At 39.0% G+C, this 26,054-nt stretch overlaps 1 protein-coding gene across 1 annotated transcript in view; it reads right to left on the bottom strand.

The window, feature by feature from the left end:
- Positions 1–26,054, bottom strand: part of LOC124789874 (ER degradation-enhancing alpha-mannosidase-like protein 2) — a 109,836-nt gene that overhangs the window by 70,735 nt on the left and 13,047 nt on the right. The window contains exons 3-4 of the mRNA XM_047257388.1: positions 17,772–17,957; positions 11,608–11,851 (exon numbers count right to left, since the gene is read on the bottom strand). Of these exons, the coding sequence (XP_047113344.1) occupies positions 11,608–11,851; positions 17,772–17,957 (430 nt within the window). The remainder of the gene's footprint in view (positions 1–11,607; positions 11,852–17,771; positions 17,958–26,054) is intronic.

The following is a 26,054-nucleotide window of genomic DNA, read 5'->3' as shown; positions in this document are numbered from 1 at the left end:
TACACAAACGAACAATGACAATGACACTTTCCTTGATGTTGATCTCATCCTCACCGAAGGTCAGCTACACACTTCTGTGCACATGAAACCTACTGACAAACAACAGTACGTACATTTTGACAGTTTCCATCCTTTCTGTGTCAAATGTTCCCTCCCACAGAGCCTTGGCAATTGAGGCAGAAGTATTTGTTGAGATGCAATATACCACCATTCTCACCTCAGCCTTCACTGGATGTAGTTTAAAAGCTGATTTTTGGGCTATCACATTCAATCCTGGTACTGCTGATTCCTCCAAAAAAACAACTTCAGAGCACACCACTGGTCACTCAGTATTATCCTGGTCTGGAATGTATTAATCAGCTACTTTGATAAGGCCATGACTTCCTAAGATCATGTCCTGAAATGAGATCCATTATGGCCGAGATTTTGCTCACTACACCTAGAGTAGCTTTTTGTCGCCCTCCCAATCTCTGCACTATCCCTGTCAGACCCTATGCTCCTTCTGCACCCATCTCCTCACCTTATGGCTCCTACCCTTGTGACTGGCCCCGCTGCAAGATCCGCCTTATGCACCCTCCTTCCACCACCTATTCCAGCCCTGTAACTGGCAAAACATATACTATCAAAGGGATAGTCACCAGCAAAATGACATGTCATATACCACCTGCTATGTATACACTGTTCAGCCTTTTACATCGGCATGACTACCACCCAGTTATCAGTCAGTATGAATGGGCATAGGCAGAAGAGGGCTTATACAGGCAACACACAATATCCTGCTGCAGAGCATGCTATACAACATGACAGCCATGATATCAGTGCCTGTTTCACCACATGCACCATCCGGATTCTTCTCCCAGACACCAGTTTTTCAGAACTCTGCAGTTGGGAACTAGCACTACAAAATGTCCTTGGTTCTCGCCACCCACCCGGCCTTAATTTACGCTAATTCCTCCTGTCTCAGTATTTCTTCACAGTAGCTACTCCTTTCTTCACTCCATTTTAGTGTTCTACATCTTTCATTTTCTGGCTTGTCTATTTTTTGCTGTCCACTCCCATCCCCCCCCCCCCCACCCCCCGCCCACACCTCTTCTGGGTGACTTTTCTGAACTGTACCACTTTTATTTAACATCTACAGTCCTTTTCCTACACCCCTCTTCTGTTCCCTTCAACTCTTCTGCCAGAAGAAAGAGCCACTGACTCCGAAAGCTTGTAAAAGTTAAATCCTTTTGTGTGTGTGTTCCCCTACTGCTGCTCGGTGAGTAGATTTTTCATCTATCCGTTTACATTATATTATCAATAATTGATTATTTTTGGTGAAAAGGATAGACTGCTACTCATCATATAGCGGAGATGCCGAGTCACAAACAGGCACAACAAAATGAGTATTAAACATGTAAGCTTTCGACGACCCCCCCCCCCCCCCCACACACACACACACACACACCTGCGCGCGCAAGCACACACATGAGCGCTGTGACTAGCTGCCGAGGCCAGAGTCTGGCCTCGGCAACAAGAGACAATGGTCATGTGTGTGTGTGTGTGTGTGTGTGTGTGTGTGTGTGTGTGCATGCTTTTTTTTTTGTCTATTTCAGAAGGAGGCCTTCTGGCCAAAAGCTTACATGTTTAGTAGTCATTTTGTTGTGCCTGTCTGTGACTCATTATCTTCGTTATATCATGAGTCCTTTTCATAATACTGTCAGTACACACAGGGTCATGTTTAGGGCAGTCAGGTATGGTAACAAATGAAATATGATCTATTCCACAGGTTTCTGGATACTTATAATATATAACACACAGATGTGGTCTGTGCATTGTTACAGTGATAAAAACTGCAGGATAAAAACATTATTATCTGCAAAATCACATATTACACTGTATCCATTGTCACAAAGTGTCACATTCAGATACTGTAGAAATTCAGATGATTGGATGCAGGAAGCCCTTTTTTTCTTTTTTAATTTGCCTGTTAGATTTTCCAAGATGTCTTTCACAGAAGACAGACACATGTCCACAGTCTGAATGTTATTTGATCAATTCCATTTTTGTCACACTTACATGCAGGGTGAAGGCACTGTGTGACTGGCAACAGATGAGGGAAGTATGTGTGCCCACATAAGCGGTGAACTAGCAGCATATGTCTGAACCAGATTCAGTAAAAGGTGTTATTTTAAGAGTTACGACTGGACATGAGCATTTGTAGTAAAGTTTTGCAAATTTTGAACCCTTGCATGACCAACAGCTTCAGACTAATTTGGATTGCTGAAAAAACTATTGCTTTAACTTAGAAACTTTGCATTCAACTAAGTTATTTGATAGCTGTATCTGTCTGTCATTATTTCACCTACCAGAAAAGGAAAGTTGCTACTCACCATATAGCGGAGATACTGAGTCGCGATATGCACAACAAAAAGATTCACACAATTATAGCTTTAGGCCATTAAGGCCTTTGTCAGCAGTAGACACACACACACACACACACACACACACACACACACACACAACTTGCACACACGTCTGTGGTCTCAGTTCTGTAAGACTGCAGATGTGTGTGTGTGTGTGTGTGTGTGTGTGTGTGTGTGTGTCTACTGCTGACAAAAGCCTTAATGGCCGAAAGCTATAACTGTGTGAATCTTTTTATTGTGCCTATCGCGACTCAGCATCTCCGCTATATGGTGAGTAGCAACTTTCCTTCTCTGGTATTGTTACATTCCATCCTGGGTTTTCCATTGTCTGATTATTTCACCTACATTATATTATAGGCAGTGGATGACAGGATGTGAGACTTTATGCACAGATTTGTGTTAAACATTGGATGAGAGAAGTCTCACTCAGACATACACTGTAGCCCAATACAATGACGTACTGTAAGAGCTTTTCACATCATTACACACTTAATTGCTGTTCACAGTAGACAAAAAAAGCTTGATCTAGAATTATTTTCAAATTACATAACAAATAATTAGGCTTCTGTCTTCACTACAATGATAAAAGACTACATTTTCATTACAGTTCTATACCTTGAGACAAATTAACCATACTCCAAAGCAACTGATGAGACATACTGTTTGGCAATATCAAAGCCACCTCATAGTAGTTTTCATACCAATGACATTATCATTACAAAGTACAGAAGCAATTAGATGTTGAGGAAGATGATATGCAATAACATGGCCTAAAATTTAAGTAAAGGAGAGTGATCTGGTGTTCATAATAAGAAAAATGGACAGACGTAAAGTAAAAATGATACTGTATGAGGTATAGCTGACAATGGTGGAAAGTTTAAAGGGCTTGTGGAGTATAATACAGTAAAATGGAAGAAATGAGTGATTGATAGATAAACAGGGTGTATACGCGGACAAAGAGAAAAAATTCCCGGATTTTCCCCAGATCTCCCTGTTAAAAATACATTTTCTCCCGGGTGAAAATACACTATTGCATGTTAAGTGACAGTATACTTTCCCTCGTAACTGTAAAACTTATCCTTTGATAGGATATGGTTTTATACAGCAGCGTAGAATTTCCCGGCAATTTAGAAAATGATACTCCGGGGGGAAAAAGATCTTTGATGTGCAGCAACATGTACGCTGCATATTTTCGTACTACGAAAGTATAAATTCGAATTCCCCAACAGGAAAAGTTAATGGTTTAAATTAATATACGTAGTGTTGCTACAAGAAAGCAAAGCTTTCGCAAATAATATTTGTCTCAAGATTAATAAGCTACAAGAGAGGCTAAGATTTCACTTATAATGTTCATCTGTTTAGCACATGTTACACTTTAATATACATCACACAAATACGCCAGTAAAATTTTTAATACCGACATAAATCTCTGATCTTCTGGGCTCGAATGTCTTCTAAATAGCTCTTCATCAAAGACTTGATTTTTAAAAGAGACCAAACACTCTGTGGTTTAACAAATCCATCGTACATTCTCGCAAATAGTTCATCTTGCGTAAAAGGAAATTTACTTTGAAAATAACACTTTCCTAACAACAATTCACAATATTTTCCTGTGACCTGTTAGAAATAGATTCATTTCAGCAGTTGTCAGAGAGCGCCAGATAAGAGACGTCATCGCGCTTGCGCAGCTACGGTAATGTAGGAAGCCCATATGTTCGTACGTGTAAAACATTAAAGGAGCTTACATTATGTCATAAAAGAAACAAGACATCAGAGGATACTCCAAGAACGTCAGAATTTTGTGAACCATACCAAAACGCATAGTTCACCTAACAGTGTACATTGGTATGTCCAGATTCTCAATGACGTAGGCCTCGACCAATTACGAAGCTTTTCAGTGCGGTTTCCGGGACATAAATTTTCTTGGAGTACCAGTACTGTATTATCTCATGTTTGGTTCTTTATTATGGCATAATGCCATACGTGCTAGAAGATGAAAATGTGCACCTGAAATGCAGTGAACAGTTTAAAACTAGCCAATAGTGTGGAATAAATTGACTGCCTCAGCAGGACAGCTTAATAAAAGCCAAATCTATATATCAAACCGACAAAAATAACTTCATTGTTCTGTAAGGCGGTTAATGCTTGACTGTCAGAAAGGTGGAAATAAAATAAAATCTGAAACGAGTAGCATAGTTTACCCTTCCATGATTATGTGAATGTATTTTAATTCACTTGATAGTTCCCAGCCACAGAAATCCGTCTTGTTTTCATTTGACGTGAGAATAGTAAATGAAAAGGAAACTGAAAAATCAGTAAATGTAAAAACGGGTCATGTAGAGACTACCCCCCCCCCCCCCTCCCCCCAACTATAATTCAGACTGCTCTTTTCAAAAATAAGTTCATTTTACAGTGCACGTCTTTCTGAAGAGTCTGATACATAAAAGATATATCTTCGAGGATATGTACGACACGTTATTTGGTCTTAAGTGTGCGGTGGGGAGCTACGCATCTTCAAACAACATTGTTATACCATCACTATATTTCGCTCTGTGGAACTCAAACGTGTATATTTTGTAATGGATGCCATCAAACCATTTCAGGACAGTGGAAATTAAAATGTCCTGTAGCGCCTCTCCTGCTCCCAGTCGGCTGGTTTGACATCTGCCCCCCCCCCCCCCTTTTTTTGTAAAAAAAACCCTCTCGCCATTAATACAGGATAGGATTATTTGTAACCAGGAGAACAAGAACTCTTCAGAAAAACTGGACTCATAAAATTAAATATAGGGCACCTAAAACCAGTAAGGACAAGAGACAGGCAAGACAGTACACATTTCTTCAATCCTTAGGTCCTAGCGATTTTTCTCTCTAATCTTGCTACAGTTTCACATGGCGTGCTTTCCTTTCTGTGAAAGGACTATTACCTTATCAAAGTTCGTCAAACGTTTTGCTACATGAAAAATGGAAATGTCGCTGTCTAATACTGAAAAAGCTGTTAATACAAATAGTATCCAAGACTGGTGCGGTTTCTCGAACTGATTATGTCTATTTTGTCACTGTGTGCTGGAGAAAACAAAATAGGCCTTTCTAAATATTTCAGCAATTGTAACACACACAAAATAAGTGAGACTGTTTTAGCAATAATGATCATTTTTATAATACGTCAGAATATAATTCACGAAGTACCAATATGAAATACCTATTTGGCCTACTACAAGCAAAAAGCTTTACGTTAGGAAACAGTTTCACATTTCATTCATATGCTCCAGTTTCTCATGCATGAGACCGAAAAGTAGTAGAACGAAATTTTTGTATAAATTTGAAATCGTCATATTCCTCCATAATTTGTGTGATGTCCCTGTTTCTTCTCCTTCCTTATTCTAACAAACGGTCTTGTCGTCACTAATTCTGTAACTATTCCTACCACTGTCAAAACTCATTCTCCAGTTAATTTCACTAACCCTGCCACAATCATTGGTTAAGTTATCCAGCGATTATTCATACAATGCGTTTTCCGCGCTACTCGCAGAATGGAACTCAAGTGGCTGCTAGCTGGGGACTACAACTGGCCCTGTCTCATGTAGCGATCTGGTCAAAAGATTTCTGTCAAAATTTCGCTTTCTTGGATACACCGAAAAGATAATACGTAATCTTTCTTACCTGTTAGTCGTTTATTTCCACTCTGGTAGTCTGAATCTATGGATTTCGCTAGTAATTATAACAATGCTGAACATTCGCAAACCGAAACAACCACATAAACAAGCAGCACTTGGCATTCACCGGTTCGGCTTTATTCCGCTCAGCTCGTGTAGCCCCGTCCCGTTTTGTCTGCAGGAAAGTTTATTTCTAGATGTGACGATGATTCCCTTGGCAGAGACATCAGGTACACTATCCACACATTCAAAAATCAACTTATAATTCATTCAGAAATCAACTTAGAATGTGTTCAAAAACCAGCAGGGGTGCGTTTCAAAATCATATGAATAATCGATAGACCGATGTGCGCTGGATGCTGGGTGCTTTATGAAACACGTTTTTTTTTTCTTCCTCAAGAATATGAATTTGCCCCTTCCCTCGTAATTGCCACCCAGTTCAGATACCCCAGTTTGCCCTCACTCCCCACTAGATCCGGGCCTGCTGCACATGCGTGAATCTGGCAGCTTGGGCGCCCCAGTAAAATTTTTCCGGGTATCATGTGGTTGGTTGCTGCTACTACTGCTTACACAACCAACAGCCACATTTCTGTAGCCAGAAGCGGGAGAAAGTACTACACATACACGACTCAACTGCGCGTGTGCATGAGCCCACTCGTAACTGATTAAATGAGTCTAATGAAAACAGTTTTGACGTCACGCTCATCGAAGGCAATTTGTTGTTATGAAGCATTGCATAGTCTTCCGAAAGCCTTTGACACATTTTGCTGTTGGCAGACACTTGTACGAGCACTGTGTTATTTTATAGGCCACATTTTCTTTGCAATTTAAGTTTTATTTTAGTTTTTTCTCTTGTTCATGTTTTAATGCTGCAGTATTATTCTGCAGTAGCGGGATACAGTAATATCCTTTGTTAGAGTAACAGTTCTTACCTCTGAAAATTACAAAAATTTAACGGAAAACTAAAACAACGAAAAATTCCAGGATTTTTCCTGAATGAAAACATTCCCAGGTTTTTCCCAGATCTCCCGGTTGTCCCGGGTCGTATACACCCTGATAAATGAACAGGCAAGACAAGCTGATTGTTTTATGTGAAGTGTGAGGTATGATATGGGGTAAAGAAGTCTCTTGGAAAAGTAACAATGTGATGTACTAATCATATTATATAATATATCAATTCTGTTGTATGTTGCAGAAATATATGTCATGAAGAAAAAGGGAAAAAAATAAGGTGTGTGCAAGTGAGATGAAGGTTTAGAGAAATGTGATGGTTCCAAAAACGGTAAAAATGAGATGTTGGTTGATTAAGGAGATACCATATGAGGATCCAATTTAAAAAAGGAGGAGAAAAGTAGAGTAAAACAGTATGGGCATATGAAGAGAGTGGATGAGACATGAATGCCTCTTAAGACGCACATGTTGAGATGAAAGGCAAGAGATACAAATGGCTAAAAAAAACTGAAAGAAAGGACGCAGAAGAGAGAAGATGACTTGGCCAGAGTAACAGTGGAGAGGAAAACTGGAGAATATGAAGAGGTTGTGTTCCAAGATTACAATGGTATTATTCTCTCTATTATGAAAGCTATTAGTTCCCTTACTTCCACAACTACAATAACTTTCTGTAATTATCTTTGCTGTCATTAAAGTACTTGCCTTTATGAAACTTCTTTAGCTAATGAAATTGCTTTTATTCTTCTGAAAATGTCCCTTCATTTTTTCTTTGAAATTTCTCTTTGTGCTTTTTTCCCCATGTTCTGTTGTTTCAGTTCATTTTTTGTTCACAAAACGGTGATTCTCAACAAGTGTTCTGAACACATCTCTGTCCTGTGTCATGCCACCTCCAATGCCAATTCCCTGAAGATCTCTACAGTTTCAAGCAGCCAACAGTTCTTAGATTTTGCTGAGATGAGAAGATGGAGACTTCTTTCAATCAGTATATCATTGTTCAGTATGAGAATGTGACCGAAAAATTTTAATCACCTTTAACTGTACGTGTCAGACATTTTCTCAATATGATGATATAATTCCAGGTATCTACTTTTCATTAAAAATTTCCTTATGTTTTATTTCTGCCAAGATAATACTGAACTCCCAATTTTTAGGTTTGATTGTCAGCACTGTCAAATACGCCAAATGAACTACATCACTAATATGCGTGGATGTCTAAATATACCAAAATCTTTTTTAACATTAGGCATGTTGCTATTTGTAGAATGAAAAAATACATTACCTATAAAAAAGATAGACTCAAAAGTGAAGCAATAAAATAAACACCAATACAAAATAATGACTAGAAGTTTTGTCTGATGAATAGTCAATTTTAAAGCCGCAGTACTGTTGCAAGAAGTTACACACACAAGTTTTCTCAAAAATTTAGTTATAATGCTGGCTGATCGCAGGAAAATGCTGGATCAACCATTTAAAGTTACATTTGCTCCTGTCATTAAAATTTCCTTTTACTACAATTTAGTTACTATTTATTCTACAATAAATTGAATAAATACGGACAGAACAGTTCATGGCTGTACTGTCAGTTCATACTGCCCAATGGGCACAATATTTTGGTGATACGACACATTGCTATATCAGGTGTGCTGACAAAAGAACCGGCAGTACACCCGTGGACTGTTCTATCAACAAACATGCAGGAAGAAACTGAAGAATACTGACTGGAACTGTAAATGAGGATTTCCAACTACAGAACAAAACAAACATTTTGAGTAAAACTGGCCACAACCAACCACAGGGGAAAGTCAATAAATAAATCACAAATGCTAGTTTATCTTATACCATGTTTAAATTACATGCACATATTTTTCCCAAGAGATAGTAGCACATGTATGCTTTGTTGTAGAGGCTGTGGGACATCGCATGGCAGCCAGTGCAAGATGCTGTATGAATGTACATGAGTAAAACAGTGTACAATCATGAGTTTTTGTGGGCTAAAGAACTGTCTGTAGAATAAGGGCATCATGAAATGCATCCTGCGTATGGTGGCTTATCTTCAAAAACTGTGTTCAGTTGGATCTAGGAGTTTAACAAGGAAAGGCAAACACCAGAGTTTGGGAGCATCCGTGTCATCCTGTGACTGTGGCAACTGAACCCACATTGCAATGTGTGGAACAGATCTTTTGTAATGAGCAGGGTGTTACAATCGATGATGTAGTGGGTGCTGTAGACTGTTCACATGGAACTGCTTTCATTGTCACACATAAGCAGTTTAAGTTTCATGAAGTTTGTGCATGGTGGATCCCCTTCAAGTTAACTGAAGAGCACAAAATGAACAGAATGGGTCTTGCAGCACCTTATTCAGTATTCTGAGGAAGGAGAGGACATCACAGCATGGACTGCTGCAGGTAATGAGTCTTGGGTTCACACTTTCAACCAGGATCCAAAATTGTCAACATTTAATCTCAAAAACAAAAAATCGAGACCATTCCATCAGCCCACAAGGTTATGCTCACCCTGTTTTGGGACGTCCAAGGGGTCATACTGATGAAATTCTCGCACCATGGCAAGACTGTGAATTCCATGTCATATTGCACCACTCCACAGGAGCTCCGACAGATCATCTGCCGCAAAATGACCTGGCCTCCTGACAAATGGAGTGATTCTTTTGGATGACATGCCCGCCCTCATGCAGCAAGACAAAAACAGGAGTTGTTTTGAACATTTCATTGGAAATGGCTAGAATATCTGCCCTACAGTCCTGGCTTATCCCACTGACTTTCATCTGTTTGAAACCCTAAAATCTCATTTGCATGACCAACATATTAAAACTGATGATGGCATAGCCAAAGAGGTTACATATTGTGACAGCAGTCAAAAACCTTCTTCCCTGCTGGTTATCAAGGACTTGTAAAGAGACAGAACATGTGTCTGAATGCAGAGGGTCTCTCTGTAGAAAAGGGAAATAAATTTCAGCTAGCGTTGTTACTCGAATCTAAGCCGCACTTTTTTTCCGGTTTTTGTAATCCAAAAAACCGCCTGCGGCTTAGAATCGAGTGCAAAGCAAGCGGGAGTTCTGAAAAATGTTGGTGGGTGCCGCCACAACTAACTTCTGCCGTCGAATATATGTAGCGCCACACAGGCATGCTTTGTAGGCACAAAGATAAATACTGGCACCAAAATCTCTGCGTCAGTAAATAAATTTTAAAAAAGTGGAAGACGAGCCTTTTTCCTCCGCCCAGAGTTTCGACCACTGCATTTTGGTACATTATCCAACAAAGTAAATACAAATTCTGTATTGTTGATCTTCGAATGTAGCAGCATTTCAATGTACTACGAAAATCCGACTGGCAAGACTGTTTGGGATGTTTGTCAATATGGCCAACTCTACGTTCTGAATTTTTTCCTACCTGTGAGAAGAGATGGTTGAATTGTGAATCACATGTGGTATTCTCTTCGCCATAAGATTAATACGAATATAAACATTTTGCCATGTATTGTTTCGTGTTTGAATTGTGAATCACTTGTAGTATTCTCTTCGCCATAAGATTAATACGAATATAAACATTTTGCCATGTATTGTTTCGTGTTTGCTACAATCTCATTTAAATCCTGTCCGCCTAATAAACTACGAAACTAGAGTGAGACAACAGCAAACGTGGAAGAATATACATATCATGTCATGTTTATATTCGTATTATTCTTATGCCTGATAGTGATAGAGTCAGAAATGAAGCACGGCAACTGACTAGATTTTTAAATCTAAGATGACTCTAATTTCTGTGCAGAATGTAATGAACTAAAGAGGCGCCTGCAAAGATTTTGGAACGGAGAAAAATTTTCGCTAAAATTTCGTTCTGAACATCATCTATCATACGCAGTCTGTTATTTGGTTCTTGTTGATCATTATCAAAGAAAGCAGTAGTGTAAGTAACAACAAATGTTTCGCTAATGAGACGACTCCTCTCTATTTTTTATTTGTAAGCGGCGGTAGCGCGCACAAAAGCAAGCCACGCCGCGAGCGGCGACAGGCCGTAAACACGCACTATCAGAATGCGACAAACAATGCATGACACAGTGCAGTAATGCATTTTCAGCTTGGAGTGACGTAAACACCTATAACAAAGAGAACGGCACTTATCAGATCAAAGAAAAATAAGCAATCAATTCAAACCAGACGAAGCACGTGAAAAAGGAAGGATATCCGTATAAATACGGACGGAGCACGTGACGCGTAGCAATGGCTACCTGGTAAACCGTAACTGCTAAGCTTACGACTCGAACCAAACTACTGCAGCTGTATCGTCATTCATTCGATCTAAATTGTGTCTCATATTACAACTAGACGAACTTCGTTTCGATTCGGAAGTGCAACCTAAAACTTTTCTCTCCCCTTGAATTTCGAGTCTCAAATTTCAGGTGCGGCTTAGATTCGGGAAAAATTTTTTTCCTTGATTTCGAGTCTCATTTTTCAGGTGCGGCTTAGATTCGAGTGCAGCTTAGATTCGAGTAAAAGCGGTAGTTATGTTGATTACTATTGCCTCTAGCCTGTTTTGTGACTTATTTATTGACTTACCCTAACATGTAGCAGCAGAGCATACCTCCTCAAACACTGGGTCACCTGTAAGCCTGGAAAGGGTCCCCATTTCAAGAATGAATGTGCCAACTCCAGCAGTACATGTGACACTTGTCTCACCAGGTGGCACTCCATAACGCAGATTCACTGTACCATATGGCATGCCAGTTGCTGTGTCAAAGGCAGCCAATAAGCGACGAGCCATATCCTCAGCCAGGTGCAGTAAAGGTCCATTGCAAGGCCAACCAGGCTCAACAGGAACTCCAGCCCTGAGAAGAAGTGATAGTTATCACAATTACATGTAGAAATACATACTTTCCTTAGTGACCTCCAGAAATAATACTTCACTACATTTACTAGGTGTTCATTGCAAATGTCAGGGGGGCTGACATTTTTAAATGAGCCAGTCAACGCGATTTTACATCCCCAAAACTATTCCTAACTGTTTTCAGATCCTTAAACTGGGACAATTCAGACGGAACATGTGTTAATAAAAAATATCTGGTCTTAGTAATTTTTGCCGATAGTGCAGATAAACTTCAACTGCAAATGGAAATACTTAAAAGAGTAATTTTCAAAGTAGCCCTAAAAATTAACTGTACAATGACTAAGGTAATGTATAATCAAAATACAGAAAAGGAAATATTGCATATTAACAATGAAGGCACAGAAAGAGTTTATGAATTTTTATATTTAGATCAGCTGAAGGCAACAACTGGATGGACAACAAACAATACAAACAGAAAAGTACAAATAGTCTGAATGTTTTAGGTATATTAAATAAAATTCTAAAAACTAAATTTTTGATGTATCTGACCTGGACAATTTACAGTAAGGTTCAGTTCGGTTCGGTTCGGTCCAGTCCAGTCCTAACATGGGCTGACACACACAAACACGCGGCTGATTTCAAAATAGTTCAGATGACGAGTAGTACAGCACATTAGTTGCTGCAGTTACTCTCTCGCAGGCTGTTTCAGTTTCAGATATCCTGTTAGCAGATGTTCATCGGCAGAGTTACACTATTCAAATGTTTGTTGTTGTTGTTGTTGTTGTTGTTGTGGTCTTCAGTCCTGAGACTGGTTTGATGCAGCTCTCCATGCTACTCTATCCTGTGCATGCTTCTTCATCTCCCAGTACTTACTGCAACCTATGTCCTTCTGAATCTGCTTAGTGTATTCATTTCTTGGTCTCCCTCTACGATTTTTACCCTCCACACTGCCCTCCAATGCCAAATTTGTGATCCCTTGATGCCTCAGAATATGTCATACCAACCGGTCCCTACTTCTTGTCAAGTTGTGCCACAAACTTCTCTTCTCCCCAATTCTATTCAATACCTCCTCATTAGTTATGTGATATACCCATCTAATCTTCAGCATTGTCCTGTAGCACCACATTTCGAAAGCTTCTATTCTCTTCTTGTCCGAACTATTTATCGTCCATGTTTCACTTCCATACATGGATACACTCCATACAAATACTTTCAGAAACAACTTCCTGACACTTAAATCTATATTCAATGTTAACAAATTTCTCTTCTTCAGAAACACTTTCTTTGCCATTGCCAGTCTACATTTTATATCCTCTCTACTTCGACCATCATCAGTTATTTTGCTCCCCAAATAGCAAAACTCCTTTACTACTTTAAGTGTCTCATTTCCTAATCTAATTCCCTCAGCATCACCCGACTTAATTCGACTACATTCCATTATCCTCGTTTTGCTTTTGTTGATGTTCATCTTATATCCTTCTTTCAAGACACTGTCCATTCCATTCAACTGCTCTTCCAAGTCCTTTGCTGTCTCTGACAGAATTACAATGTCATCGGCGAACCTCAAAGTTTTTATTTCTTCTCCATAGATTTTAATAACTACTCCGAATTTTTCTTTTGTTTCCTTTACTGCTTGCTCAATATACAGATTGAATAACATCGGGGATAGGCTACAACCCTGTCTCACTCCATTCCCAACCACTGCTTCCCTTTCATGCCCCTCGACCCTTATAACTGCCATCTGGTTTCTGTACAAATTGTAAATAGCCTTTTGCTCTCTGTATTTTACCCCTGCCACCTTTAGAATTTGAAAGAGAGTATTCCAGTCAACATTGTCAAAAGCTTTCTCTAAGTCTACAAATGCTAGAAACGTAGGTTTGCCTTTCCTTAATCTTTCTTCTAGGATAAGTCGTAAGGTCAGTATTGCCACACATGTTCTATTCACATAGAATTGAAAAATCAATTATATATGGATAATTTTTTAAGCATGCAAAGTTATCTGGATGAAATTAAAAGATGAAGAAAAATGGACTGAGCTATCTCAACGATTTGAACAGTACACAATGTTTCCTCACTGAATCACAGCTATCGATGGTAAACAAATCAAAACACAAAATCCAGAACATTCAATTTCCTTGTATTTCACTGTTAGTATTATTGGTGCTGTGTGACTGATTATTGTTTCATATATGAAAATTCACTGAAAAATCTTTTGATGTCCAGCACAGAACAACAGTGTTTTTATTACATTTATGACTCAGTGCCACCTCTATGTGGTGAGTAGCTTTTCATATTGTTGAAAAATCATTGTATCTACCAAAATTATGACCGTTAATGGAAAAACACCATATGGCATTCCCTTACGTGATTGTAGGCAGGGCTTAATTTTGGCCAGAGAAAGCTGGAATGGTTTTCCAGCACCTCCCAGAGATTTTTTTTAAAGTCTCTGGACCAAGTTGGCATTAGAGATTTAAAATAATACATGTGTATTAAATAGCAGCATAATTATTATTTGAACTGCGCCAGCAATGGTGAATGTGACAACAGGTGACCAGTGTGATGCAATGGGCAGGTGTGTGTGTGTGTGTGTGTGTGTGTGTGTGTGTGTGTGTGTGTGTGAGGGCGCGCGTGCGCAGCAACAATTTTAAAACTGGAAAGGAGGGGGGGGGGGGGGGGGGGGGTGTCTGAGAGGTGGCATGGGATTGTGTGGTTGAAGAGGTGCATTCCAACAACTAAAAACTAAAATTTTAGAAGTTAGGCATTGATTGTAGAAAACAGCAGACTTATGAAAAAAGATTGAACTTTCAGCTAAATATGTTGAGTGTACTTTTGGTACAACATGTAGTAAGTGCAGAATACTACACTGCCCAAGAGACATCAGTGTGGATTGTGCTCAACACATCGTAAAAGTGATTACAGTACTTCATAACTGTGTTCGATATAGAGAAGGATTTCTACACAAAGACAACTTGGAAAGATCTATCTCCCCAAAATGGCCTAACCACTTCATAAGCAGACAATATTCTGTCTAAATTAACCCACTACTTTTTCAATGAAGATGGACTCGAATGTACAGATTGTACCCTATGAACAAAAGTACATTTGTTACCAATGAAGTTTTTCTTACCCATATTTTCCCCTTTATCTTGAGTTATTCCCCTCACAGAAGGTGAAAACCAATTCTTCTCACATTCACTATCTAAAGATTTAAATTTTTTTGGTACCCTTCTGATGTCATATTCTATATGGCCTTTCTTTTCTAGTACATCAGTTAGTAGCTCAATGTTAATATCTCGCCTTCAGTTTCACTCATTTTTCTCAACACTCAACAAAGAAAAATAATAGTAACACACGGAAAATGTGTCTGGTCATGATGGAAATACATGGTCAACTGAGCAGCACATGGGCGCCACATACTTTTCTAACCCTGCGGCAAGGCGCGTTCATCTGCGTCTAGAGAATTTTTCCATGAACACTGCATTAATGTCATCAGCATTCATATGGTAAGTTGAAAGTTGAATGATAGATGGCTACATGTGTGATTTGAAAACATGACTTAAGATTTCCATCACTTGAACTTAGCCTAACAAAGTATTGAAGGCTCTGACGTACGGTGGTGAGACATACACGTCTAATACAAAAACCATTCAAAACCGGGGGTTTCCAAGTGAGCAGTGGAGAAATGCACATAGGGAACTATGAGATGAGAGAGGAAAATAAACAATAGGGTGGAGGGGAAGACATAAAAGAAATGCCTGCAATGAAGTGGGCGCGATATGTATCCATATGCAAATGGAAGGTGGATGGACGGAGGAAGTTCTTACTTGGATTTTAGGAGGTTAGAAAAACCCCCACACTACAATCTGAAGGTTGGTGGGTAGACAATGTTAGAAAATGTACAATAAAAAAGTCTATGTGTGGCCTTCACCCAGCAATGGATGCCAAACTGACAATTATATGTATTCCATGAAATGTTAAGGTGGACAGCTAACTTTTCAGTATATCCGACAATAATATCACTTTTCAGTTCAAAACTTTAAAACATACTCCACACTCATTATATCACCATTTAGAGTAGATAATCGATATTCTGCTTATTGCTACACTGTTAGTTTTTAGAACATGGTAAATGCAGTTAAAGTGTGACATGCTTTAGTTGGTAAAGCATGAATAATGTAAATGTTATGGAACAGCATGCTATTATTAGCTGAATTCCTTCCACTTGAATGTCAGTAATAAGGTGTGCCACAGTTGAGAAGCTGGCTTAAACAAATTATGAGTTGTTACTCTCTGTGTTCTGAGAATACTTGCTGGTAGATATGGAGGACTTCACTCTGTTCAAAGTATCTCATTATGTTTCAGTTCCAAACATGTTACAGACTTCAACAAAACACAATATCAATGATATTGGATGTTAGATTTGTGAATCAATTCTGTTGTCCTCCTCACAGACAGGAGGGATCTATGCTATTTTCCAATCACTGTGCTTGGTGTTGTTCCAGGGATTTATAGCATATTATAGTTAAAATGAGAGTTTACTCATATGCAGATTCTGTATAAAATATGACAGAAATCCCATCAGGCTCTGGAGCCTTGTTTAACTTTTGTGATTTCAGCAGTTTCTCGATGCCACTAACACTAATATCTGTTCTATCACTCATCTCTGCAGCAGTGTGAGAAGTTAAGTGGTTCACAGCATCAGTATCTACCTTGGCAAAGGTACATTCAAAACCTGAGTTCAGTATTTCTGATTTTGCTTTGCTACCCTTAATTTCAATTCCCATGTCATCCATGAGCGGCCGGACACTAACTTCAATGTCGCTGACAGCCTTTCAATATAGCCGGAATATTTTTGGATTTTCTGCAAGATCTTTCAATAATACTCTGCTATGATACTCACTGAAGACTCCACATGAGATCTTTCAATAATAATCTGCTAGGGCAGTCACTGAAGACTCCACATATGACCCTATTGACAGCTAGAACAGTTTCATTCAGTGTCTCTCTTTCTATGGCCATATGCTTTGTTTTACCCTGTTACACATAAACAATTGTTTCTCAGAAGGTTGTTTATAGTAATTATATATAGCATGGATCGTCCCTCCAATCATGAACTGTTCTACTAGATACACATATATCCAGTGTCTGCTCCACAATTCTTTTAAACTTAAGTCATATTTCTTCTACATTCTCCTGTCTGGAGATGTGACAACTGCCTCTTATCCAACTTAACACCACAGGAAAAGACTTCCTTACATTTAAATTTATATTAGATGCTAACAAATTGCCCATTTTCATATGTGTGTTTCACGTTATGGTCATTCCGTGTTTTATATACTCTTTACTTCAGCTCTCATCAGTTATTTTGCCACCCAAATGCCACAACTCATTTAGCACTTTTAGTGTGTCATTTCCTAATCTAAAATCCACAGTATCATCTGATTTCATTTGACTATATTCCATTACTATTGGGTGTTTCTTTTTTAGTTCATCTTATAACCTCTTTTCAAGATTATACATTGCAATCAACTCCTCTTTCAAGTTTTTTGCCATTTCTGAGTTACTATGCCTTGGCAAACTTCAAAATTTTAATTTATTCTTCCTGAAATCCAATCCCTTTTACAAATTACACCCTCTCTTACATGATCCCTATTTCATTTCGTGTTGCTAACACTGTACTCGCCTGACCAGAAATTCTATTTTTCATACCACAGCATTTAACTAATTTTCACTATACCTAACATGGACCTATCCATTTTTTCCCAAGTTCCCTAATCTACCTGTTTGGTTAAATTAACCACATTCCATGCTCTGAAATGTAAACTAGCAACTCAATTTATGCAGTTTATTACTGCTGAATGAACAACACACTGTTAACAATAACAACTTCAAAATTATTTTATATCTGCTGTACTACTTACCTATAAGATAGTAAGTGAGCACTTAACAATCCTCCTATAATGCGAATATTGGTTTCAAACACAGATACATTAATATTTGCATCAAAATTGGCATGAGTGGTGACTATGTTCACAACTCGCTGGAATTCTGTGTAGTTTCCCATAACAGCCAATGTATCAAGAGCATCAATCAGTGTCAATGAATAACTGCAACAGTGACACAAAGTTGAGTTTAGTATTAACAAACAACAAAAGAAAACAATTACAAGAATATTTGAAAGTTGCTGACAGATTAAAGCTGAGTACCTGAATGGGGCTCGAACGGCTCGAACATGAGACTTTTTCCTTTCAGGGCTAGTGCTCTAGCAACCCACAACCCACCTGCAAAGCTTCACTTACACCATACCTCTTCTCTAACCTTACAAACATCACAAGAAGTTGTTCTACACACTTTGTGGGGCTAGCACTCTTGGAAAAAAGGACACTTAACAGAATTTTAAGACAAGTGCTGTGCTTGTACCACTGTTGGCTAAAATGGAGTGCAAATCCTAAGATAATCAGTCTTTCCTATCAGCTAGTAAGATGTCATGTTGTTTCTGTGGTAGTCAGAAGACAGGCTAGATGCAGTTCTTCATGCTAGTCTAGCATATAAAAGCCTCTTTATCTCTGCGTAACTACTGCAACCTACATCCTTTTGTACCTGCTTACATTATCAAATTAAAGGTTCCTTGATGTCACAGAATGTGTGCTATCAACAGATTCCTTCTTTTACTCAAGTTGTGCCAAAAATGTTTTTTCTTCTGTTGATCACTCATGTTTCATTTCTGTACTAGGCTACTCCAAACAATTATTTTCTGAAAAGATTACCTAAATTAAGTTTATATGTTATAAACCATTTCTCCTTTTAGAAATGCTTTTCCTGCTATTGCCAGTCTGCATTTTTTATCCTCTGTACTTTGGCCGTCATCAGTTATGCTGCTGCCCAAATACAAGGGAAAAGGGGGGGGGGGACCCTCACCGGCTGCTTTGCATGTCCTATTTCCTAATCTAGTTCCTTTAGCATTATCTGATTTAATTAGAATACATTCCATTATGCTTGTTTTACTTTTCTTGATGCTCATCTTATAGCCTCTTTTCAATACATTATCACATCCATCCAAATGCTCTTCAAAGTCTTAGCCAACCCTGAGAGAACTGCAATTTCATTGTCAGACTTCAGATTTCTTCACCCTGAATTACAGGTAAAATTTGAGGCACACTAGAACGTTTACATAGTTATGGAATTTTTCGCTGCAGGAGGAAACTTTATCAACAGGTAATGCCTTTTTCTGGTTAAAGAAAGCATCACTAATTTTCAGTGCTTGCTTGACAAAAGAATTGCCATGGCCATGTAGTTTATTTAATGACAACTGCTTGTTATCTAGTACTTCCAACTTATCCAGCACTTCCACCCATTCTCCTCCCACTGACAAGCCATCCTCTTACTTAACAGCACAATGATAGCACACTAAGACATAATGCATCTAATTACAGAGCCTCATCACCTTTCTGCCATTGTTGTGTTTTTGTTTTATGTAGTCTTGGATATTTGCAATCTTTTCGTATGGTGTGTATTTTGTTTTTTTGCCTGTACAGTACTGACAGTCAGAATGACAGAAACATTCCGCTATAGTGACTTCTCATCCAGTCCATTGCCTCAATATTGCGTGCAGTTCTGCATCATAATCTGTTAGTACTGTGGGGAGGTAAAACATGAAGTCTTTCAAGGAAAACAATGTAGCAGTGTTGAGTATCACCCTGCTTACATTCAAGAATCTATATAATTATGAAATAGAATTAAAACTGAAGATGAAAAAGTTTTTTTGAGTAAAAGATATTTTTGCTTCTCATCAAGTCATGAAGTTTAAAATCACTCCTGGCCTCTGCAGTCACCAGGGCGACAATTTAATCCATCCCTTGCTCATCTCCATATGGTTCAAGAAAAACTGATAATCACTAAAATTTTGACAACACTCGCTACATACAATTCAGTACTGCCACAGAATTTTACAAGCCACTCAAATAAATAGAAATGAAAAGAAGGAATTGCTAAGGTTTTGTGATCACAGGTCTCACCATCTTAACTAGAAAACTCACACCTGGGGACTTATGAAGCACCTCAGTTTGATCAGATTTGCAGGTACACAGCTACTGCTAACTATCTTATTCTGTGTATTTAATTTCGCCAATCAGTTGTGGCATCATTCCTTGGAGAAATTCAACTTACACAGATACTATTTTCAGATTATAGAACCAAGTAAAATGATTTTTTTTCTGTTGAGAAACTATTCCTATTTCACTGAACAGTATCTGCAGACAAACTTATAAAACTAATATTTCAAGTTGTATTTTATAAGGAGAAGCAAATGAAAATGAGACAGACGGAAACAAGTAAGTAAACTGTTTATTATTTCAAAAGTAATTTCCGTTACTGTTAATACATTTATCCTACTGTGAGAGAAGATGGTCAATATTTTCATGGAAAAACCTTTGCGGCTGCCTATGGAACTGTGATTCTACATCCTTGTCTGAAGCAACTCGACAGCAACGAAAGTCTTTCTTCAGGCCTCAAACATGTGGAAATCGTGTGGAGAGAGACTGGGACCAAATGGAGGATGTTTTAAGGACTTTCCAGCAAAACTTCAGCAGCACAATAAAAACAAGAGGCACATCAGCTCCAGATAAGTCATAATGCCCTTTTTCTTTGATTGCAAGGGCGCACTGCTCACTGACTTCCGGGAACATAGCGTCTCAACTAATGCACGGGGGACACAGACCCTTTGCAAAAACTGAAGAGTGCCACCAAGTCAAAATGCCCACCAATGCCAACATAATTCTGTTGCAGGATAATGCTCATTCACATGCTGTCGAGGTCGTTTCAACAATGCTGCAGAAATTTTGTTATGTCCATGCAGTCGTGATCTCTCACCATGTGATTTCTGTTCTAACTCCACAACACTGTATTTTACTGTGTGAACAGTACACACACGTGGAAGGCAAGGTACAATACAATTAGTAATAACAAGTAGCCAGTGGAGCCTTGCACTCCAACCTATATAGTCATTAGTTCCAACAGAGGGTGCAGCCGGCAGGCTGCACTTACAACTGTTGTCATATTAACAGACTGGATGGCCTCTAGTGGCCAAATCAAGCACAAACTTCACACACAAACTAAGAAGTGGTGCACACACTAATTTGGTACTTACAGCACCCCTCTTCCTTTGTGAAGAAATGAGGACTGAGCTCATATCCATGTCCTCCGTGGTCAACATAGGTTGGTGAGTCATATGATGCACTGCCACAGATGCATAATATCAGAAGTAGTGTGATTATAGACACTACAGTGACTGCCCACCTGTGAGAGGCCACACGGTAGGACAGGTGACGCTGGCACAACTTCAATTTCCATGTCAAAGTACAGCCCCGGGGAAGGAGGTTGCAGTGAAGGCAGCAAAACAGGTGGCACTGGATGGGATGGAGGCAGCGGCAGAACAGGTGGTGCTGGGTGTGTTGAAGGTGGCAGTGGCGGAGGCATCAGCTGTGACAGTGTTGGAGCCAGAGTCCTGCTGTAACCCCCAACAGCTGAAGGGGGCACCTACAGCAGAGGAGACATCGGCAGTGGCGGGAGAGAAGGCGAGGGCACCGATTAGGATGTAGGAGATGGCCAGGTGGACAGAGGACATGGCAATGGTGGAGGCGCACCCCATACGCAGCTGCCCACATGAGATCACAGCTGGTTAAAGTGTCATGACACCCTCTCCTCAGCCATGTGGATGGTGCAGAGGCATCAGCCACAGGTACTCTCGATTACCGCTAGCACAGATTGTGGCCAGCAGCCAAACCTGCGAGCCAAAACAGCTGTACCAGACCGGAAGCATTGCAGCACTGCTGCTAGTGGATGGCCTAGTGTTGGCTGAAGTAGATGTAGCCGAGTCCAGGGTTGACAACCATGCATCAACTCTGCCGGACTCTTATTGCCAACAGCAGTGAACTTATAAGAACCGAGAGGCTGCTCAAGAGCTACTTCCAGTTACACATCCGAGAAACATTTTTTGATATGCGTCTTAAATGTTTGTACTAGTCATTCTGCTGCCCTGTACAAATGAGGGTGGAAAGGAGGTACCACGACACAGTAACACCACTTTTTTTTTAATTTTTTTTTTTTAATTACAAAAGTTGTTCATGTTCCTGAGATATGAACTGGGGGCCATATACTGTAATTAACACACACAGAAGACATTCCATTGCAAAAATTTTTGACAAAGCTGAAATTATTGCCACCGCAGAAGTATGTAGACAAGGCACCACATACAAACTTAGAATAAGCATCCATTACAACAAGCTAATAGAAGTTCAACAAAAATCCCACAAAATCTACATTAATTTGTTCCCAAGGCTGTTGAGGATCAGGCCATGGTGAAAAAGAATCATGGGAAGTTGCCTGATGGGTGGCACTGTGGGCATACTGCAACCACACACACTATTTCCCCATCGATACCTGGGCAAAAAACATGTCTGGCTGCTAATGATTTTGTAGTGACTCACCCTAGTGGTCCACAAGTAATAAGCACATAACCTCACACCACGTGGCAGATGGGACTACAACCCAGGGAGCTGAGGCCTCTGTAGCTAACAGCAGCACTCCACCCCAAAGAGAACAACAATTTTGTAATGCACAATAATTTCTCAAAGTATCAGAAACACAACTCGGAGGTTTGTCTGGCCAACCATGTTGCACAAAAGAAAAAACTTTACTTAAAACATCTAAATGGAAACAAAGTAGTTCCTCTTTATCAAAATCTGGATCCGAATAAATCGGCAAACACTATATGGTGTCGGTATTTGCACTTTATGCTGTAGGTTGAAAATGTATTTTGTAATTGTATTGTGACAGGAAAGGAGCCAACCACTGTATGCAATGTGTGGCTTTGTCCGACCAGAACACCAAAGGTTAAAAAGAGACACCAGTGGTTTGGGATCTGTGATCACGTGGAACTTACACCTGTACAGATTAGATTAGATTAATACTTGTTCCATAGATCATGAATATGACACTTTGTAATGATGTGGAACGTGTCAGGTTAATAAAAGATGTCTGTACAAGATATTACATTACACAAAATGTTGCATGACACTAATGTTTTTTTCCCCCTTAATTTATATCTAAAAATTCAGCCCATGAGTAGAAGGAGTTGTCATCTAGAAATTCTTTTAATTTATTTTTAAGTGTTAGCTGGCTATCTGTCAGGCTTTTGATGCTGTTTAGTAGGTGACCAAAGACTTTTGTGGCAGCATAATTTACCCCTTTCTGCGCCAAAGTCAGATTTAACCCTGCATAGCGAAGATCATCCTTTCTCCTGGTGTTATAGCTATGCACACTGCTATTACTTTTGAACTGGGCTGGATTATGAACAACAAATTTCATAAGTGAATACATATACTGTGAGGATCCCTAGATCCTTAAATAGATGTCTGCAGGATGACTGTGGGTGGGCTCCAGCAATTATTCTGATTACACGTTTTTGAGCAATGAATACTTTTCTACTCAACGATGAATTACCCCAAAATATGATGCCATACGAAAGCAGTGAATGAAAGTAGGCATAGTAAGCTAATTTACTGATTTTCTTATCATCAAAATTTGCAATAACCCTAATAGCATACGTAGCTGAACTCAGACGTTTCAGCAGACCATCTATGTGTTGCTTCCAGTTTAACCTCTCATAAATGGACACACCTAAAAATTTTGAAAATTCTACCTTAGCTACAGACTTCTGTTCAAAGTCTATATTTATTACTGGAGTTGTGCCATTTAGTGTACGGAACTGTATATACTGTGTTTTATCAAAATTTAGAGAGAGTCCATTTGCTGAGAACCACTGAATAATTTTGTGAAAAACATCCTTTACAATTACATCACTTAGTTCTTGGTTTTTGGATGTTATTACTATACTTGTATCATCAGCAAAAAGAACTAACTTTGCATCTTCATCAATGTGGAATGGTAAGTCGTTAATGTATATCAAGAACAGTAAAGGACCCCAGTTTGAGGAGTCAGCTGTTGTTTTGACATTACATGAACCACCTATTTCAACTTTCTGCATTCTTCCAGTTAAGTATGAATTAAACCATTTGTGCACTGCCCCCCTCAAACCATAATGATTTAGCTTATCTAAAAGAATTCCATGATTTACGCCTTTGAGAGATCACAAAAAATACCAATGGGTGATGTCCGGTTATTCAGAGCATTTAATATTTGATCAGTGAAAGCATATATAGCATTTTCTGTTGAAAAGCCTTTCTGAAAACCAAACTGACATTTTGTTACTACTACTCTTGAATACATTACTTTCTCAAAAATTTTTGATAGAGCTGTTAGAAGAGAGATTGGGCAGTAGTTGTTGACATCCGACGTATCCCCCTTTTTACGCAATGGTTTTACAATGGCATATTTCAGTCTATTGGGGCAAAAACACCCTGCTCCAAAGAGCTATTACATACGTGGCTGAGAATCCTACTTATCTGTGGGGAACAAGCTTTATGTACCTTGCTGGAAATGCCATCAATTCCGTAAGAGCTTTTACTTTTCAGTGAGTTTATTATTTTACTGATTTCAGAGGTAGAGGTTGGTGGAATTACAGTTGTTTCAAACTGCACAGTTATGGCCTCTTCTATTAGTAGCCTTGCCTCTTCTAGTGAAGATCTAGATCCTATTTTCTCCACAACATTTAAAAAATGATTATTGAAAATATTTTCAATTTCTGATTGTTTGTTAGTACACTTGTCGTTCAGTTTTATGGCACTAAAGTCTTCCTGTGCTCTTGGTTGCCCTGTTTCCCTTTCAATAATATTCCAAATTGCTTTAATTTTATTATCAGAGTTACTGATCTCAGACATGATACACATGCTTCTGGACTTTTTAATAACTTTTCTTAGTACTGCACAATAGTTTTTATAATATTGAACAATTTCGGGGTCAGTACTCCCTCTTGCTGTTAGATACAGAGAAACATGACATTTTTTGAGAGCATAGAGATCACCAAAGCTTCTTCCCCTATCTGAGAATATGTTTATGAGCAAGGGTGGTGCCAAGGCCACACTGAGATGTGTCTGTCACTAACGTGCTGGCACAGCTGGAAAGTGACTGAACATGGGGGCTGGTGCAGTTCAGATTTCAATTAGAATGCCCACTCACAAGCTGGGGGCACACCTTTTTTTTAAATAATGTATGGAGCAGTTGTGGCGCAATGGCAGTGTCTGGTAGTATGCAATGTTTCCTGAAACTGCCTGTAATTCCTTGATGGACGTGGAATGTTGCAATGTGGCAATAGCATCAATATGCTGGCGCAATGGCTTAATGCCTGCATGACACTTCAAAAGTCAAATAAATAATGGATGGTTGAAAAACTGTGTATTTTCCAAATTATACTTTAACCCTGCAGACTGTAAAATACAAAATGGAGGACGAAGACTCTTCCTTTGTAAAGGCACCGCAGTCTGGAACTGACGCAATAAGTTGCTCTAAAAAGTGTTGAAAAGTAGCTGGCATGCTTGCTATACCAAATGGCAAACCTGGTATTAATAAAGCCCAAATGGGGTATTGATAACTAAAAGATGTTTAGATTCCTCATTGAGTGGCAGCTGTAAATACACCTCTGTCAAGTCAATCTTTGAAAAATAATGGCCCCCTCAATAATTTTGCTAACAGCTTATCAGAGTGCAGAAAAGGATAGGTATCAATGACTGACTGCATTAATAGATTTGTTAAAATTGCCAAAGAGTCTTATTTACCAACAGCTTTTTTGACTATCACCAGTGGTGTTAACCATTCACTGGAAGAAATAGGTCAAATAACATCAAGGGATTGAAGACACTCTGATTCTCCTTTTACTTGATCCCATACAGTTATGGTACCAGGTGGGCCTGGAAAAAATGAGTGGACAGTCTGTTTCATAATAATACGAAGTTGAAATTCTGTTGTACAACTCAGTCCTGGAGAAAATTGAGAGGAAAATTCAGCACAGAGGACATCTTAATTGTTGATCTAGAACTTGATCAGAAACCAAATGCAGTTCATCATTAATAGAGAATACAAACAGTTTAAAAGCACCCAAACCAATAAGATTTTCAGTGTAAGCAATGTCCACAACTACGAATTTTAAAGAATGAACCACAGCCTTATAAGTCACAGGTACAGAAAACTGTCCAAGAATGGGAATCTGTTGTTTGTTATAACTCACCAGCCTCCGTGATACTGGAATCAGA

The sequence above is a fragment of the Schistocerca piceifrons genome, chromosome 3, assembly GCF_021461385.2.
Source record: "Schistocerca piceifrons isolate TAMUIC-IGC-003096 chromosome 3, iqSchPice1.1, whole genome shotgun sequence".
NCBI classification, from domain to species: Eukaryota; Metazoa; Arthropoda; class Insecta; order Orthoptera; family Acrididae; genus Schistocerca; species Schistocerca piceifrons.
Note: the sequence above shows the minus strand (reverse complement) of the source record. Positions and strands in the feature narration are given on the sequence as shown.